Here is a 20,062-nt window from a genome sequence, read left to right as displayed (position 1 = left end):
GACCGATACAATAGTAACTGGTAACAGATCAGATGTGTGTTGGGGTTGAAATGCTGATGAAACAGAGGAGTTAAGAGTGTGAAAAGATATTATGTGTCAATTATAAATTTAAAAATTAATTTGGGCTGGGCATGGTGGCACATGCCTGTAATCCCAGCACTCTGGGAGGCCGAGGTGGGCGGATCATGAGGTCAGGAGATCGAGACCATCCTGGCTAACGCAGTGAAACCCCATCTCTACTAAAAAATACAAAAACTTAGCTGGGCGTGGTGGCAGGCGCCTGTAGTCCCAGCTGCTTGGGAGGCTGAGGCAGGGGAATGGCGTGAACCCGGGAGGCAGAACTTGCAGTGAGCCGAGATAGTGCCCCAGAACTCCAGCACTCAAGCCTGGGCGACAGAGCAAGACTCCGTCTCAAAAAAAAAAAAAAAATTAATTTGAAGTATAAAGACAATATATATGCAAAAAAATGTTTAAACTATAGATTGGAGAAAATTATTTTATAAAGTCCAATGAGACAGTGGTAGATCCAGGACAAAAACCCTCTCAAGTGTTAATTCTCTTCCATCACAAAGAAAATTTTTTTTAAAAAGTTATAATTGAAAGTAACAAAAATATCCATAAAACTTTTAAAATAAAATGTTATCTGTATTATGGAGCACTAACTTCAGATGTTTAGATTTTTTTTTCAAATTTTCATTGAAATATCAAGATTATTTCAAAGATAGGCTTTGAAGAAATACACCTGCAATTTCTGGAAGGTGTGTGCAATCTCTTGTAGGCTGTATGTTGTGCAAGTTTTTAATCTTTCTAAGCCTTACTTCTGCATTTTGAAATTAAGTCTAACAAGACTCAATACAGAATTTTTTGAGAAATAAGGGAAATAATGCATGTAAAGTACTTAGCACAGTGGTTAACTTGTACTTAGTGCTCAATAGATTGTATCATTTTTACTACTAATGTGCAGAAAAGAGCTAACACAGCAGGTTCGAGGCTGCTGTCCCAAGAAAGGCCTGTTTTCAAGGCTGATCCTTGCCGTGCATCTTGGAACTTGGACTTTGAGAGGGTCCCACTATTCCCAACACTGATGAGGCGGCTCACTGTACCCAAACTGTACAATGTAGTTCATGCTGAAGATCTGCTTTCCTTCTGCAGTCCGGAACGTTGGCACACTAGGCACAGGACACGTGTGTGGCCAGCCTCCAACAAAAACCTCGGGCACTGAGTCTCTAATAGCACAACATTTCACAATTGTCACAATTTGATGCTGGAGGAATTATACACATCCTCTGGGACTCTACTGGGATAAGATTCTTGGAAGCTTACGCCTGGCCCCACATGCCTTTTCCCTTTGCTGATTTTGCTTTGTATGCTTTTGCTGTAATAAATCATAGTTATGAGTATGACTCAGTGCTGAGTCCTGTGAGCTGTCACAGTGAATCACTGAACGTGCAGGTGGAGTTAGGATCCCTGGCACAACGCGTTTCCCCATTCCTTCAACTTTGTAAGTTATTTGCCAGTTTCCATGCTGGGCAGTACAACAAACAAAAAGCCAACCAAATTAAGAGCTCCAAAGTCCAATTCTAAAAATTCCTGATTTCTTAGCTAACAATAGTTGCAAATTTACATACTACTTCAATTTTTTAAATTCAAATCTCAACCTATAGAAATCGATTCCTCATTTTCTCTCTCACTATTATTTGTAGATCTTTTTCCTCATCAAACTCCAGCACTGCTCCTCCCTGGCTCCCATCTCATTATCCCACAGAGCCTCCACTGAAACATCAGGTGGTCTGTCCCCTGTGTCATTTAGCCCCCTGACTAGAAAGCAACATCACTTATGACACCTCCAGTGTCCTGTGCTCTGTGTTATCCTGAATAGGATCAAATAATATAAACTTCCAGGAAGATCTTTTTTCAGTTCATTGGAATACGAGGAAATATACATGAATTAACTAACTACCAGAGAGAAAGGAGGACAAACTAAAGAATGACCCACAGCGGAAATTGAAATACAGGGTTTACAAAATTAGACTGAGGAAATGGTTTAAGTGAATTTCTCGTCATCTAGAATAGGATTTTCAGCATATTTCAAAAAGCACAGAAAGGTTTATTACATAATAGGAAGAATTTCAAGAAAAGCTTGCTGTCATCATGTTGAAGAAGCTGTCCAGGGAATAAGGAGAAGATGGATGTCTTCTGTCTGACATTACGAATTGAGAGTTTTAACAGAGTATTAGTGGCACTTGGTGGCCACAAAGAAACCACAAATCACAGTTACTAGATCAATCAATAGCCTCCTCATTGTTTTTCTATTGAAAATAGGAGAACTATGAACAATAAAACTAAATATCTCTAGGGCTATTTTATTTCTGAATGGCCCCTGTGGTTCTAATTTACTTCTGGAGTCACAGTTTTTAACAAAAATTATTTTGAAAAACCTGTTGATTTGCAGAGATTACTCATGTCGCATCCTTTTTTTCTCTTTCTTATTTTTCCTTTCTTAGATGGGAGTCTCGCTCTGTTGCCCAGGCTGGAGTGCAGTGGTACAACCTCAGCTCCCTGCAACCTCTGCTTCCTGGCTCCAAGCGATTCTTCTGCCTCAGCCTCCAGAGTAGCTGGGATTACAGGCACCCGCCACCATGCCCAGCTACTTTTTTGTGTGTGTTTAGTAGAGATGGGGTTTCACCATGTTGGCCAGGCTGGTCTCGAACTCCTGACCTCAAGTGATCCCCCCACCTCAGCTTCCCAAAGTGCTGGATTACAGGCATGAGCCACCATGACTGGCCCTCACATTCTTTTTTGAATCGCAGCTTCCAGGGATAGGGAGATGGAAATCAGAAGATTGATCTGTTCATGTCTTCAGTAATACTTCCAGTCAACAGTAGGCTATTAGAGTAGTTAAGTTTGGAGGCAGTCAAAAGCTATACACAGATTTTTGACTGCACGAGGGTTGGTGGCCCTAACCTGCATTGTTCAAGAGTCAACTACATATTAAAATCAAATTAAAACAAATTATTACCATATAGCAAAAATGTGTAAATGTTTCCCTTAAAATCTGTTTTAGGTTTCAAAATAATTCACATTTCTGGTAACAGTCCTTGTCCAAAACACTTTTGGATTTTTAAATTTTTTAGATTTAACAAAGCAAATATAGCACATATACCATGTATTACGTAATAGTCCCAGCAGGGACTAGGGCGGCTCCACATAATCAAATACATTAATATTTCTGCACACCTATACACATACAGATACACACATATACACACACACAGGTTTTGTAACTAAGAGTTTTGAGGTTTTAGTTTTCAGCATTTGGGGGACTTAACAATAAAGGAGTATGGTCCTAAATTACATGTACCTGCAGAATACCACAGGTCACAATGACGAGCCACAGCAGAAATTAAGAGTTGAGGACCATCATGAGACACAATGCCATTCCATCTAAAATGGGGGAAACCAAACCACAGAGAAATCAGTGGGAGAAAAAAAATACAACTAAATCAACTTCTGAGGAAAATACTCTAGAAAAAAAAAAAAAAAACAGAATTAAAACTAAACCAGGGCCGGGTGCGGTGGCTCATGCCTATAATCCTAGCAGTTTGGGAGGCCCAGAGGCCCAGGTGGGTGGATCACTTGAGGTCAGGAGTTCAAGACCAGCCTGGCCAATATGGTGAAACCCCATCTCTACTAAAAACACAAAAATTAGCCAAGTGTGGTGGCATGTGCCTGTAAATCCCAGCTACTTGAGAGGCTGAGGCAGGAGAATTGCTTGAACCGGAGATGGAGGTGACTATGAGCTGAGATCATATCACTGCACTCTAGCCTGGCAACAAAGCAAGACACTGTCTCAAAAAACAAAAACAAAACAAAACAAAGAGAAAAAAAAACTAAACCAGGATCACCAACAGTCCACTGAAACCAACTGCATAACAGCATACGGTTAACCATGGGCAACTCAGCCCCTGGTCATTCCCTGGAACCCAAGGATATTTCTAGCAGAGATGGCAGTACGTGGCAGTACTAGCAAATGCCACACCCAACATGTCAGGAGCAAAAGAACCAGAAGTGACCGCACATTCAAGGCCTCATCTAGCGGTGGAAAGAGAAGCTAAGCCACCCACAAGCCAGGAGTGTGCTAACCATACATTCACCTGTGCCATGTGCTCACTGGCCAGGTTTTTTAGTGAGCTGCTTTCTCCCTGCTGCCATCAAGGGAACTTTGTAGTAGCTGCTTATCACAAAAACAATGAACGTTTAAAACCTCTGCTTTAGGTCAACTTCGATAACATGTTGAGTCCACCAAATCACTAACCAGTTTTAAGTAACTTCTACTTAATAATGAAGAAATATTCATATAAGGCAATGGACATGGATACAATCTATATTTGCTAAAGAAGACTTTGATACATAATAGGCTGTTTACAGGAGAGAGCCATATGTACAATACACTTTACAAATTCCATGAGGATCTAAAAGTAATGTAATCTAATAGATTAATTCAGTAGGTTAATTATAATAAACCTATAATTAACAGATTTGTTAATTTATATCTATATTCTAAACTTCATCTTTCAAATCCAAATGATAATAAATCATTACTTCATTAACCCAAAGCATTTTCAATAAGATTGGAGAGGGAGGCAATATTATAAAATCGTTATCCACACAGAAAGCAGCAAAGTAAATCGTGATTGTCTCCTACCTCTGCTCGACCCTCATAGTAGGTTAGCATGGACTTTGTAAGTACAAAAAGTCTCTCTTTGTAGTTTAAGGGCGATGTCTTCTTTTTCTGCTGTGATCTTTTAATAAGAATCTCCTCCAAAATAGTGTTAAAATTCATCTCCGTCTTCTGATTACTCCTTCTCCTGCCACTGAAGATCCCAGTATTCTACAGTGAAAAAAGAAACAGTTAAAATGTGACAGTTTAATTTTCTATGGATGTTGCCATTTCAAATTAACAAAATCGGCTTCACCCTCACCCCTGCTGGAGCAGATGAGTGTTCATCTCTGTGCCCGAACTGAGAATGCCTGGGGCACAAAAATTCAACCTCCTCTCCTTTTCCAGTCTCCATCCTGCTCCTCCACGTCTCCATTTCATGGGAAAAATCTAATCAAGGTTCTTCATGATGATGATTCATTCCTTTTTACCTCCTACTACCCTTAGCTTTCTGGTGCACTCCTACTATTTGGTTGCAGGGAACAAATATCTCAGATGGAAAAGCACATTTCGTCCACTGCATGGCTGATTTACACTGGCATTTGAATTGCTTCAGGATCTTGGTTCACAAAACAGACAACCTTACAGACACAGCAGACTCATGAACAAAATGAATTAGCATGGTGGTAGATATGATTTATACTCCAGCTGTGATAAGGATGTAATCTCAATGAAGCATCCTAGTTACCAGTGCCACAGGGATGTTCTCTGGTGTCTACACTACCATGCTCCAGAGTTATCTTCCCTATGGCTCCTGTCTCCACTACAGGAGAAATGGAAACCCACCAGTCATACTTAACCTGCTCAGGGCAGAGTCCACCTGGATAAGAAAGTCTCAGCCCTCTAACTCCAGACTATCCATACCTAGACTAAGCCTTTTAAAATTCAACACTATTTAACTATCTGAAAACCCAAAGACATTCAAAAAAGGGCCTGAAGATTCACATTTGAGACAAGTTGAACTAACAACAGCCTCTCCTTTGCTTGCCTCCACCGTGCCTTTAAAGAAGTAACTGTGGCTGGGCACAGTAGTTCACGCCTGTTACCCCAGCACTTTGGGCAGATTACTTGAGGTGAGGAGTTCAAGAGCAGCCTGGCCAACATGGCAAAACCTCGTCTTTAATAAAATGACAAAAATTAGCTGGGCGTGGTGGCGCATGCCTGTAATCCCAGCTACTCAGGAGGCTGAGGCAAGAGAATCACTTGAACCCGGGAGGCGGAGCCTGGAGTGAGCCAGACAGCACCACTGCACTCCAACCTAGGTGGCAGAGCAAGACTTTGTCTCAGAAAAAATAATAAATAGGCTGAGAGCGGTGGCTTACACCTGTAATCCCAGCACTCTGGGAGGCCAAGGTGGGTGAATCACCTGAGGTCACGAGTTCGAGACCAGCCTGGCCAATATGGTGAAATCCCATCTCTACTAAAAATACAAAAAATTAGCTGGGCATGGTGGCAGGCGCCTGTAATCCCAGCTACTTGGTAGGCTGAGGCAGGAGAATTGCTTGAACCTGGGAGATGGAGGTCTCAGCGAGCCGAGATCTCACCATTGCACTCCAGCCTGGGCAACGAGAGCAAAACTCTGTCTCAAAAAATAATAATAATAATAAATAAATAAGTAAATAACTGCATACTAAAGGACAGAGGCAAGAAGAGTCACATGAACAGCATTAAGTGGCTCTCTGACAGCACAGCCGGTAACTGGACAGGGTTAGCCACTGAGGAATTCTACCATCTTCATACCCAATCCAACACCTCCAATGCACCCTTTAATTTCCTATTACTGATTGGTCATCATCCAATCAGGCCCCTCCATTTTCTGTAAGGTTCCTTTATAACAGCTTCACTCTGAACATCAGTTCCTTCATTTATAAAGTATGTAAGGAAAGACCACAAGGTCAGTGTGAGGTTTAAATGAGATATGGGCAAGAACTGACTATGAAAACACTACACAAATGTTTATCATCATTTTTAATTCCACGGTTATTTTCCTCGCTCAGAGCATTACGATCCCACGTCTGGACCATGAGAGTAGCTTCCCAATTGGTCTTCATTTCCTCAAGTTCTTGCCTCCTTTTATTCAAACTATCTATCCATCACTCCCATTGGATCAATCTTCAAAACTTCAGCACTGTCATTTCACTCATCAGAAATCCTCAGTGCCTCCCCGCGACCTGCAGAGTAAAACTAAAATTCCTTGGTCTGACACTACAGACTGTCCACATTCTGGCTGCAGCCTACCAGCCCATCTTTACTTCCACCATATTCCAATCAAAATAGTCTTCCAAATCTCCAGAGATTCCCCTCACAGCATTCACTCCCTGGCCTAGTGGACTCTCTACTTTCCACCTATGAAGACTATACCAGCTCAAAATTCCCCTCCTTGATGTAGTCTCTCCTAATGACTCCTATTAATTAAAAACCTTCCAACTCCTGGGCCATAATTTCTGTAACTCATCATAGAGCTAATCATATTCTGCTATGTCTACAGCAATTAATGTACATATTTTTAATTCTCAGCTGTTAAGGAATGGTTCTCAACCTTAAGTGTGTATTAGAATCACCTAGGGAATTTCATTTTAATACAGATGTCTAGGCTCCACTTCCAGATTTTTTTTATTCGGTTGGTCTGGGGAGGAGCCCTGGGCATCATGATTTCATGTACAGATAGAATTGAGAGCCACTATCTTAAAGGAAGACACTGGGCTCTTGCACCTCTTAATCCCACTCCCAGTGTCTACAGTAGCCTCTCAGTAGCAGCTAAATCACAGAACTAATTAACCCAATAGCCACCTTAAGCTAAAAAGTCACAGAAAAGCTCTTGCCCCTTTTGCATCTAAGTTGGTCTTCCTTATTCCATATTAAAATTTTGGCACTCCATCCTTCTTTCCTAAGAAACTATCAGAATGCAAGTACCATTTCTTTGGAAATTATCTTTTCATCTTTGTGCAACACATTTTCAAGGGTGAAAATGACAACTTATAAGAATGGATACCAGGGAAAAGCAAGCAATGCTCTCATAAACGGGCCATGTGCAAACATGTAGTTCCCAACACAGTGAGCAATACCATTGTTAACAAATGGAAGGCAGACTTTTGGAAGGCTCACAAGGATAAATGGGGTGGGACTCATAGGCAGTTCTAGAAGCAAAAGGTCTCAACATCAGGGGCAGAAAAAACATTCATGATGAATGTCCTGGGGAAAAAATCACCTTATCTGTTCATGTATGGTGGCTCATGCCTATAATCCCAGCACTTTGGGAGGCCAAGGCAGGAGGATCACTTGAGGTCAGGGGTTCAAGACCAGCCTGGTGAAAATGGTAAAACCCCGTCTCTATTAGCTGGGTGAGGTGGCGGGTGCCTGTAGTCCCAGCTACTTGGGAGGCTGAGGCAGGAGAATCATTTGAACTGGGGAGGCAGAAGTTGCAGTGAGCCAAGATCACACCATTGCACTCCAGTCTGAGCAAAAGGGTGAGACTCTGTCTAAAAAAAAAAAAAAAAAAAAAAAAATCACCTTATCTGACTTATATGTGTGATTACTTGTCTTATACAGAATCATACCATTTAAGTTGAAAGGAATCTTAGTCACCACCTAATCTATCTCCCTCAAGAAACTGAAGTTCGGAAAAGTTAAATGGCTTACTCAAGGTGACACAAGTCAAGACTAGAAAAAAGTCTCCTAGTTCCTACTTATGGGCTCTCCCTACCCTTCTATCCCATACAGTTAAAGTCCACCACTGTTGTTATAATTCATTGGCCAATGGGAAGTCCTGGCCAAGAAAACTACTAAAGTTCAGAGAGACACAAATGAAAGAAAAGTCTCCTCATGTAGACTTCCAGCCAAAGATGGAGTGCTGAATGCACACTTTGCATTGGCTCCTTCCTGAAATTCCATTAAAAACAGTTCTGTTGTTGTTGTTAAGGAATTGACTCTCAAGGAAATAGAAAACAAAAAAAGGAAAAAAACAATAGAATTTTGGAAACTGGAAAAAAAAATAAATATGTGGCAGGCCCCGCCGAGGTGAAGCCTGGAAACAACTCAATTTCTTCTGCAAAACCTTCAAATAGCTCAAGAATCAGCAGAATATGTTATCTCTAGAAGTGGTGATGAAGAAGGAATTAAAGCAAAAGAATTGTTGCCAAATATCAGTTGAAGAAACAGAGTCCCCTGGCACCAAAAGCCAAAATTGACAAATGGGAACTAATTAAACTAAAGAGTTTCTGCACAGCAAAAGAAACTACCATCAGAGTGAAGAGGCAACCTACAGAATAGGAGAAAATTTTCGCTATCTACTCATCTGACAAAGGGCTAATATCCAGAACCTACAAAGAACTCAAACAAATTTACAAGAAAAAACAAACGACCCATCAAAAAGTGGGCGAAGGATATGAACAGACACTTCGCAAAAGAAGACATTCATACAGCCAACAGACACATGAAAAAATGCTCATCATCACTGGCCATCAGAGAAATGCAAATCAAAACCACAATGAGATACCATCTCACACCAGTTAGAATGGCAATCATTAAAAAGTCAGGAAACAACAGGTGCTGGAGAGGATGTGGAGAAATAGGAACACTTTTACACCGTTGGTGGGACTGTAAACTAGTTCAACCATAGTGGAAGACAGTGTGGCGATTCCTCAAGGATCTAGAACTAGAAACACCATTTGAGCCAGCCATCCCATTACTGGGTGTATATCCAAAAGATTATAAATCATGCTGCTATAAAGACACATGCACACGTATGTTTATTGCGGCACTATTCACAATAGCAAAGACTTGGAACCAACCCAAATGTCTATCAATGATAGACTGGATTAAGAAAATGTGGCACATACACACCATGGAATACTATGCAGCCATAAAAAAGTATGAGTTCATGTCCTTTGTAGGGACACGGATGAAGCTGGAAACCATTATTCTTGGAAACCATCATTCTCAGCAAACTATCGCAAGAACAGAAAATCAAACACCACATGTTCTCACTCATAGGTGGGAACTGAACAATGAGAACACTTGGACACAGGAAAGGGAACATGACACACTGGAGCCTGTCGGGTAGGGGGAGGTGGGAGGGATGGATAGCATTAGGAGATATACCTAATGTAAATGACGAGTTAATGGGTGCAGCACACCAATATAGCACATGTATACATACGTAACAAACCTGCATGTTGTGCACATGTACCCTAGAACTTAAAGTATAATTTAAAAACAAAGAAAGAAACACAGTCCCCGATCCTCTCCACTTCCATGCCATATAGATCTAGGTGACTAACCCTCCTCACCCTGGGAGAAAACTAGAGGTTTATTTCTGAAGACTATAAAACGTAGGGTCTCTATCCTGGGAGAGACTAAGTACAGTTGTGGCTGGCATTATCACACTGAAAAGGAGGAGCTTAAGTGAAACTGTACAAGTGTACATAACAATGATGAGGCTACTCAGCTGTGTTCTCCCATCTGGCTCCAGGACATCAGGACTGGACTAAGGGAAAAGTCTTGAAGACACAGACATAGAAGTGTCCCCCCAAAAATGGCACAGCCAGACTACCCTATAGTTAAGCCCACAGTTAGCAAGGCCCCACTACCATGCATGAAGCTTCCAACTGACACTTTTATCTTTTTTTTTTACAAGAAGAGGTCTGGCTATGTTACCCAGGCTGGACTCAAATTCCTGGGCACAAGTGAACTCCCTGCCTCAGCCTCCCCAAGTAGCTGAAACTACAGGTGCACATGACCACGTCCAGCTCAACTGACTTTTTAAAGTCCCACTCTGATAAATGAGAGGAAGCCAAGGATCACCAGACAATTGAGGAAAAATTATAATAGGAATCCAAGGTCAAAGAACAAATGCAAAAAAAAAAAAAAAAACAAGTTGGAAAAAACAAAAGTTGTGCAGAAAAAAAGAAAATGTTAAAAAAAAAAACTCAATAAAATCAAAGAATTAAGGGGAATATACATGCATGAAACAAGGTCAAGATATGGCCAAAATAAGAAATAGAGGACCAAAAAAAAAAAAAAGAGGAGCTATTAGAAATCAAAAATAAAATAGCAGAACTTAAAAACTCAATGGAAAAGTTAGAACATAAAATTGAGGAACTCTCCCCCAAAAATTAATTAATTACTTAATTAAGAAACAGAAAACATAATGAAATTACAGAGCTCACCCAGAAAGTTCAGCATCTAAAAACCAGAAGTTCCAGAAAGAGAAAGCAAACAAGAGTAAGAAAACAGTCAAAGAAAATTTTTAGGAAAATTTCAAACCGAAGGTTATTTTCAGATTGAAATATAACCAAATTAAGGCACTTCTTGTAAAATTTCACAACTATGGAGATAATCAAAATATTCAGCAAGCTTAAATGTAAGTTTCATAAAAAGGATCAAAATTCAGAATGGTAATCATCAAGGGTAATGCTACAGAGTAGAAGGCAATAAAGAAAAACTCAGAAAGAAAGTGATTTCTAACCAAAAATTCTATAATCAGCCAAAGTGCCAATGAAGTGACAGGAGAATAAAGACATTTTTCAAATATGCACAAGGCTTTAACAATTTTATCTCTTGTTCACCTTTCTCAAAAAGCTAGTTGGGGATGTAGCCAAAATACCAAAACAAAGCAGGAAGCCAAAACAGCAAAAACCACAAGAATTTAGGAAACAAACATTCCAACACAAGAAAGAGGTAAAGGGACCCCCTCCCCCAATAGATGCTGAAGGGCAACCCCAAAATGAATGACACTGAGCAGCTGGTCGAGAGTACAACTAGTCCAAACTAGATCAAGTAAGGAGGTTCTTCCAAATAAGTCTTCTAGGAGACGAAACTGAATGTATGGGGAGAAGTTTTATAATAAGTTAGTAAAATTTAGCCAACTTTAAAAAATAAAATAATTCCAAGGGAAAACAAAAAATTGTTTAGAAAAGGAAAAATAATCACAGGTATGCTACAGAGTTCTGCTACAAATAACATCTACACCGTCATAATTAGGTAAACAATAATCTTACTACTAATATAAATATATTGGGTGTGAGAGCAGGAAGTATGTTACCGTGTGGGTGCGGGAGTACATTATGAAAGAGAGCTATTTCCTCCATGGTAGTAGGAGGAGAAGGAGGAAAAGGGAGAGGAGGAGGAGGAGAAAACCAATAAATCGTATCTACAATTTAAAACACAAGAAGTAGCAATGTAAAGCATGTTACTTAGAGACTGTCAAGAGACAAAATTACGACAAATTTAGTAAAAGTGACTTGTACTCACAATTCATGAGTCAGGTTGGCCTCTATTCTGTAAAACAGACCAGGGCAGAACCAAGGATTTCATAAGGTGGGAACAAGGAAAGAGAACAAAAGGGGGAAAAAAGCTGATTAGTAACATAAAGTTACTTCAGGTTACTTTTTTTTTGGTAAAGATTAAAACAGAGGGGACTTCCTTATTACACTGATTCACGTAGACTGTAATCTCCTGTTTTCAGGGGGAAAAATGGTCTATTTGGGGATCTCCCTGCTCCCTTAAAGCTTCGGTTTGATTAGGCAGCATTTAGCATGAGTGACTCCATTTCTGTTTGGTCTGGTTTGTTGGGGCTTAGTACAGGAGCTCAGTCCAAAACAATGGCCTTCCATAATTTTTGTTTAATTAGATACAGTGAGATGAAAAAGCTTGAAAAACTGAAAATGAGTCCCTCTGAAAATCAGAATATCATTGGAGAATAGCAGTGGAAAGGTATATGTTCTACTCTTCTGCCCTAAATAATAAAACATTAAAACCAGAGGAAGAGAATCCCATCTTCAATGAAATAAAAAGACAGCCTTCAATCCCAAACTACAAACTATGAAATACCTGCTAAATGCTGTGAAATCTGGACCAAAATGGGGGAGGAAGCTGAGGGTAGATTTTCCTAAAAGTAAACATCATTGTCCTGAGAGGTCAATCTAACAACCTTTGATAAGATCAGTGAAATCAGGAAGAATAAGCAGACCATAGGAGAATCAGAGAGTATCCCTATGGAATTACTATTCACACAGAAAAATAATAAAAATCATTATCATATTCATTATTAAACTTTTACTACTTGGCACTGTTACAACCGCTAAGCACTTTCAATGTATTGAATCACTTCATTCTCTCAACAACCTTCTGAAGTATGTACTAGTACTGTCTACATTTTACACACCACAATGTAAGAATAAGAGCCAGGCTTTAATTTAGCCAATAGAATTGCAGGACTTACACTATTCACTATACAACTTCTCTAGTGAAAAGGAAGGTGGAACGGAAGGAAAAAGTTTAATGAGGTGCCACTTCCAGCCTCCTAGTTTAGGAGATTGCTAAGTGCAATTGGATTCAATCTCCAGATTTCAACAGAGATAGCCTATGACTTTCAGGGCATCACTAAGAGCCACACTAAACTCTCAATCCGAAAACTGAAGGGAGACGTCCTCTCCAAGCAAGAAAATAATAGGTTTGATGTTCTAAATTAAAATGAAGATGAAACAAAACTCAGGATTCCAGCTTTCTCTCCTAGCCGTTACTAAGGATTACAAACATCTTTTTAAAATAAAACTTGACTGCAACATAAGCCCCTTTTCTCTGTCTCATTGGAGTTGAACACAAGAGTACTATTCCCTTTGCCTTAGCGGCTAACTGCTAAAAGTCTGAACATTTTAACACATTGTCTTTAAACACTAATACTCTGAGGTAGACAACGGAAACTGTCACTGTATCACCAGTGAGAAATCCAAACCACCAAAGTTATACTGTCTATCCAGCGTTGCAAATCTGAATATCTGACTAATACTCAGTTTCACAGTCCAGCAATTTTAGCCAATAGATCTTAAAACCTTTTTCATCATGAGAGATTCTGCCTGAAAACAAATAATTTTTTATGGATATGCCAATGGCCCTGATCTGATCACTATGCATTGTATGTATCAAAACATCACTATGTACCCCACAAATATGTACAATTATTATTTGTCAGGTAAAAAAGAAAATAGGCCTGGTGCGGTGACACACCTGTAATCCCAGCACTTGGGAGGCTGCGGTGGGCAGATCACTGGAGGCCAGGAGTTTGAGACCAGCCTGGTCAACATGGTGAAACCCTGTCACTACTGAAAATACAGGTGTGGTGGCATGCACCTGCAGTCCCAGCTACTCGGGAGGCTAAGGCATGAGAATAGCTTGAACCTGGGAGGCAGAGGTTGCAGTGAGCCGAGATCACACCACTGCACTTCAGCCTGGGTGTTGGAGTGAGATTCTGTCTCAAAAAAAAAAAAAAAAGAAAGAAAAGAAAAGAAAAAGAAAGAGAGGAGAGAAAATAATAATTAAAACAAACAAACAAAAAAAAACTGGTGACTAGAACAGCCTATCCTAGTCAATATGACTTTTCATACTATTTTAAGTCAAGGGAACAGAGGTGCTAAATGGGAAAGGAAATCAGAGACAAAAGAAAATAAAAGTGACTGTGAGTTACCAAATAATATTGTGGAATAGACTATAGTAAATAAGAAAAAAAGGGCCCTGATAACAGAGTTGGGAAAGGATGGACTATTTATAAGAGCAAGCAAAGAGTGATTAGAGGTTGTTGAAATTCTTATCTTATTAGGTTAAGTCATATATTATGTGCCACATTTTGCCAATATCCAGCAATAATTTATCTACAGAATTAGTAATATTATGTAATTCAATCTAATACTTGGTGATGTTCTAATATTATTAAAACTTAGTTAAAGCCCTCAGTTCACAAACTTCTACATCAGAACAGGTGACCTTATTTCACATCTCATCACAGGTTTATGACAAAGTTACCATTTGCAATCTCATCACAAGTTTGTGACAAAGTTACTATTTGTTTGCAATTTTAGGAAATTTGTGCAAATAAACATCAAACTGACCTTAATCTGAGAAATCAAATGCTGTGGTGCCTGTCAACAGTATCAATTCAAAAGTACCAAAATGAGTAGTTATTATATAAGAATAACTCTTACCACATTCTCTTCTATAACATATACTCTAAGCTTAAAGCCCCAATTTTCTTTTGTAAAAGGGGATTAAATAGCAGAAATACAACAAAGGAAAAAATACTAGGATGACTTCAATCAAAATAGACTACATTCTAGGTTCCCCATTTAACGTCATGAATTGGAGCTATTCCAGGATTAGGCAATGTTTTTGTGCTCAGAAGGAAGTAACACTGTACACCTCTGTCTTCCTGAGCTATTAAACAAAGGCACATGTGATAACCTGTATTGTCTTAAAGTCTGTATTTCTCCTTTCAGCCAGTTGATATGCAGCAAGCTATAACGTTTTAAGTATTCATCTGCTAACCTGTTGAAGGTAGACACGGTGAGGAACCCAAGCACCAAGAGATCTCTAGTAAAACCCTTATCTTTCATTACCAAGAGCATCTAAAGAGAGTATAAGAGAAGTCCTCTTGGGACAAAAGGCAAAAGTTGAAAGGCCAGCTGATTTCTCACCTCTCCTAAAGCTATATTCCCCACCCCAGTCCACTACCATAGGGTAGGTGATTATAGCATTGGATTAGGGGGCACGTGAACCTAGAAACAGACTGAGAGGTGCTGCCCTAGGAATAGTTGCTTCTTATTGTCCATATGCAGATATATGCACTGATTTAACTCCTTTAAGACAGGTTTGGGTCTCACACTGCAGGGCTTCCCTGTGCGTCTTTGGCTATAATCAGGAATGAGGGCCTCCCCTCTCAAAAGAAAGAAGGAGATAAAAAGAGCAATGGATGCAGAAAGAAGTTTTAGAAAAGATACTATGTGCAATACCTCCAAGAATCTAACAAACTTATATATTATACAGAAGATTCATATTTAAGTGGTTCTAGAGAGAAGCAAAAATTGTCATAATATTAAAATATCCATTAATCAACTGACCACTTTGGTCCCAGTCAAGTATCCTTTCCACATTACTAGGTTTTGCTTCTTTGCTGTCATCATCTCTCACTGAATGAGAAAGGCAACAGTCAACAATACAATTGCAAATAAAATATCAGATCTTCCAAAGATGAGGCATTTCAAGAAGTGCTGTTGGAGAACCACTCCAACCACACTCAATGACACTGGGAAGTAAGGATCTTAAAGTTAGCTAGTTAAACACAATAATAATACAATAGGGGAGTCAAAATCAGACTAATTTTTATAATTAAAATATTAAGATACACTGTGGCAGACTGCTTCTTACCTCTCCCCAACCACGCCCCCCACGCATACCCCCACACACCAATTCATTCTCCCCTTCTTTCTGCACATAGGCTGGAATATATTCATTTATAGATTTATATTTCCCAGCCTTCTTTGCAGTAAAATATGGCCATCTGACTAAGTTAGGTCAAAAGGATGTGGGGTAGAAGTTATACGTACCCCTTCCAGGCCATTTTCAACTTAAAGACAAGCTACTTCCCTGGATTTAGGGCATTTTCCAGCCTCCCACTGGCAGACTCAACTTCCCTTATGCATCCCAGCATTACTCCAAAGGTGGGGAAGAAACAAGATGGAGCCTGATCCTAGAATGACTTCATGGAGCAGAGGCTAGACTAGTTCACTTACTTTGTGAGAGACAAGTATATTTCTATCTTATTTTAGAAATTACATATCATGGTACCTTTGTTACAGTGGGTTAACATTTATTCTATGGAACAGGAAAACCCTTGCAAAAACTGGTAAAACTTTCTAATGCTTTTGAAAAAATAAAAAGGCTCTCTTTCAAATTGTGCTGACAAACTCACACGTAAAGCAAGTCAAAATTTTAATAAAACATTTTTATCAGAAAATGATATCAAGAAAATACTAGATTCACTTTTTTCTATGAGTTAGTTACTCGAGAGAAAATACGAGATAAACATATTTTCACTTTATTTTTCAGGATAAAGCCTGAATCATACCAGGTTTTTTCTCTTTTACTATTTACTATGAAATGTAACTGGATTCTCTTTAAGTGGCAAATTCTGATACCAATTCTCCTCTGATGAGGGAATTCCTTGTATAAAAGGAATATTTGTCTATTTCTTGCTACTGCAGAGGGAAACAATAACAAGCGAAAATAAGACAAAACAAATTTCTCAGTGGGTACAGTGATTTTCAGGGCCTTTTACTAGGAGAAAGCATCAGAGTAAAGAATGTTTGGAAATTATATATAAGATCATCAAATACCAATGTTTGTTCCTTGGCCACAGTATTCTAAATTATTTTTAATATGAAACATTCATCCATGTCTATATATTCTTTTCTCAATGTTTTTAAAATAGGAATGAAGAGTCAAGTCATTAGTGCGTTCAATTTTTTTTTTTTTTTTTTTACAAATGAGAAACTTTCTTTAACAAAAAAAAAATTTAAGAACAAAAATAAAAGAGATTCAGTCTTAAGAGACCTCTCAACTGAAATGTATGAGATAATTATGGTAACTTGAATACTAACTCAATATTGATGATATTAAGGTTCATTGGTAATATTTGTTTGATGATATCAGGACTTAGTGATATTAAGACAGCGTTCGGTTATTTATGATTTGCTGTGAGTGTGTGTGAGAGAGAGAGTGTGTGTGTGTGTGTATGCTGGTATGGTGATTATATTTTTCAGAGTTCTTATCTTTTAAAGATACATACTGAAAAATTCGCAGATAAAATAATGTCTGTGATTTACTTCCTAATCTGAAGGGTATGGAAAAGTATAGACAAAATAAAATTGTTCATGAGTTGATAACTATTGAAGTTTAGTGATAAATACTAGGGGTTCCTTATATCATCCTATTTCTATTTATGTTTGAAATTTTCTACAATAAAAAGTGTTTAAAACATATTTACAGGAATAACATAGTTTTTCATGTCCCAGTCGTCAAACACTTCAGAGTTGATAAGAAAAAAGAGAAAAGGGTAAAAGAAGGAAGAGAAAGGAGGGAGGTGGAAAAAAGTACCAAAGCAGACAAATAACACAAGAAAAAGATGGGTGGGCTCAACTTCCCCAAGGACCATTATTACTGCCCTACCTACCTCATCACAAATACCTTCCGATGGTCCCAGTGATTCCTGTGAGCCAGCAGAGCCTTGTGCTAATGTAATCTGCGCTACCTCTTCTCAGACATAAAGGAATATGTGACTTCTAGCTCCCCAAAATAAAACCACAGTCTAATGCAACATTCGTCCTCATTATAACTCCTCTCTTCCCTCTATGTCCTTTCCATTTCCCTGTTCAAGTTCATGAAAGCTGAAGTTCTTTCTCAAGTCTACATCATGATAGAAAGAAGATTCTCTACAGACCAACAAAGTGCCAAAGCACAGTGGGCAGTCAGGCAAAGTGAGTATATTCAAACTGCAGACTTTTTATAAAAGAATCATTAGAAAGATTACCAAAGGTCAGCATCACAACTGGAACTGTAGAGCACACTAGATCATAAAGGCACATTTGACCAGACAAGTATCTGCCCTTATTTCTAAAGCTTGTGGAGCTCAGTTAATGAAGAATTTCAAAAACTGAAATGCCAGCTGTTACATACCTGATCCCTAACAGGAAAAAAAAAAAACTGTTAAAAACACTAATTTCATAGAAAACATTCTCACAGATGATTTGTTACAAATAAAAATTATAAACTACACTCAAAAAGTATCATGGATGTATGTCACAATCTAACTACTGTTTGGAACGTGTCTAATGACATTGTCATATGTCCCATCTCTGATGAAGTAAATTGATAATGAACTTTCCTATTCTTTGCTCTATTCATCATTGTCATTATCTGGTCCACTTATGATATGTAGTGCTGCTGTTTCTGTTTTTTAAATACATGTAAATTCATTGACACACTTCTTATGGGTCTACGTCACCTCCCCTCCCTTTGAATTGGAGTAGGCTTGTGACTCCTTTGACTAATACAGTACAGTAAAAATGTCTGAGACTGGGACATAAAAGCCCAAGTAGCTCCTGCTTGATTTTTTTGGACATCTAGCTCTTTGAATATTCTCCCTCTTCGAACCCAGCCACCATACTGAGAAAAGCTCACTGCAAGTAGAGAAATCACATACAGTTCTATTGCAGAATTACTGCTGAGCCCAGCCTTCAAATCATCTCAGCCTAGAAGCCAGACATGAGTGAGAGACCTTCAGATGATTCCAGCTCCTTGTGGTTCAAGTCATCCCCAGCCACTAAAGTTTTCCAAGATAAGAGCCTTGACATCCCCACTGTGCACTAATTCTTAACCTTCAGAATCCATGAGGGTGATAAAATGGTTGTATCCCTTGAAGTCTTGGATGCTTTCTAACACAGCAAAAGTTTACCAGGACATATAATATATGATAGCATTCTTGACCACCTCATTCTTATTTCATTCATCTCTTATCCTTGTCAATTTTCTTCCTTCCCTCAAATGTTTCCTCTTCTTCACTCAACCATCTTTTTACCATTTTCAGTTCATGAGCTAATTTGTCCACAGAAATAGTTTCAGACATTCATGATTATTCATTCTGACGTTTATTGCACAGTCATGATGTATTAGGAACCATGCATGAGGCACTAAGGTGGTTACAAAGATGAACAAGACATGATCTTTGCTCTAGAGAAGAATGGGAAAAGAGTACCTTAAAAACGACGTATGACATTACAATCTATTAAGGACTACAAAAGTGGTAATGTGCAGTGTCTTAATACATTGGTAAAATAAGTCAATGTCCAATTTCTTCCAGTGCTGTGTGAAATTCTGAAAATCAAATTTACTTAAATAAGCAATATGGACCCACAACAAAATAAATGTTTGTGTACACATTACACGTATACATAAATCTCAATTCTGTTACATATCAATTTCTCAAAAGCATATTTCCAAGTCTTTTTTTCCTTCTGAGTATTCTGTCTTATACAAACCACACAAAATAAAACATAATATTTGGCATGATCTAGCACCCAGAACACTGCCTGAAATATATTGGGTATTTGGTAAGTATTTATGGGATGACAGTTATTTCACTTTATCCAGCTGCTGGTATTTACTTCAGAAGCCAAATCTCAAAGGCAACGGAAGCATCTACTTCAGATCTTTCACCATTTGTAGTTCCTCCTACTATCACTGGGCAAATCTGAAAGAAAACTCTTATTTCAAAAGTCACACGGATAAGGAGGGACCATTGTATATTCACTTGCATCTTAAATTAGCAAAGTCTTGGAATCGTAAGTTAATAAACAACTTACAGGATCATTTTTTCTCGGAGATGCCTCTGATGATGAATTCTGTCCTATGCAGGAAGTTCTTTCTTTCTGAGGGGAGCCAGAAGCTCAGAGATACTATCTCCAATGTGTGAAGTGATGGTATTTCAACCAAGCTCTCATGCTCTTATCTCTTTAA

The 20,062-nt window shown here is 38.8% G+C and overlaps 1 protein-coding gene across 4 annotated transcripts in view; it reads right to left on the bottom strand.

The window, feature by feature from the left end:
- Nucleotides 1-20,062, bottom strand: part of LOC105487666 (tec protein tyrosine kinase) — a 138,562-nt gene that overhangs the window by 91,550 nt on the left and 26,950 nt on the right. For 2 of the 4 annotated variants that reach the window (XR_011621305.1, XM_011751175.3), the window contains exons 1-2: nt 4,983-5,470; nt 4,706-4,891 (exon numbers count right to left, since the gene is read on the bottom strand). Coding sequence is in view for 3 of the 4 variants with exons in the window: in XM_011751175.3 (XP_011749477.1) it covers nt 4,706-4,891; nt 4,983-5,096 (300 nt within the window). In the remaining variant the exon portion in view is untranslated. Of the gene's footprint in view, nt 1-4,705; nt 4,892-4,982; nt 5,475-20,062 lie in introns of those variants that run through there. The other 2 variants (XM_011751176.3, XM_011751177.3) reach the window with 2 other exon arrangements.

The sequence above is a fragment of the Macaca nemestrina genome, chromosome 3, assembly GCF_043159975.1.
Source record: "Macaca nemestrina isolate mMacNem1 chromosome 3, mMacNem.hap1, whole genome shotgun sequence".
Classification (NCBI taxonomy): Eukaryota; Metazoa; Chordata; class Mammalia; order Primates; family Cercopithecidae; genus Macaca; species Macaca nemestrina.
This window is presented reverse-complemented; position numbering and strand designations above follow the sequence as displayed.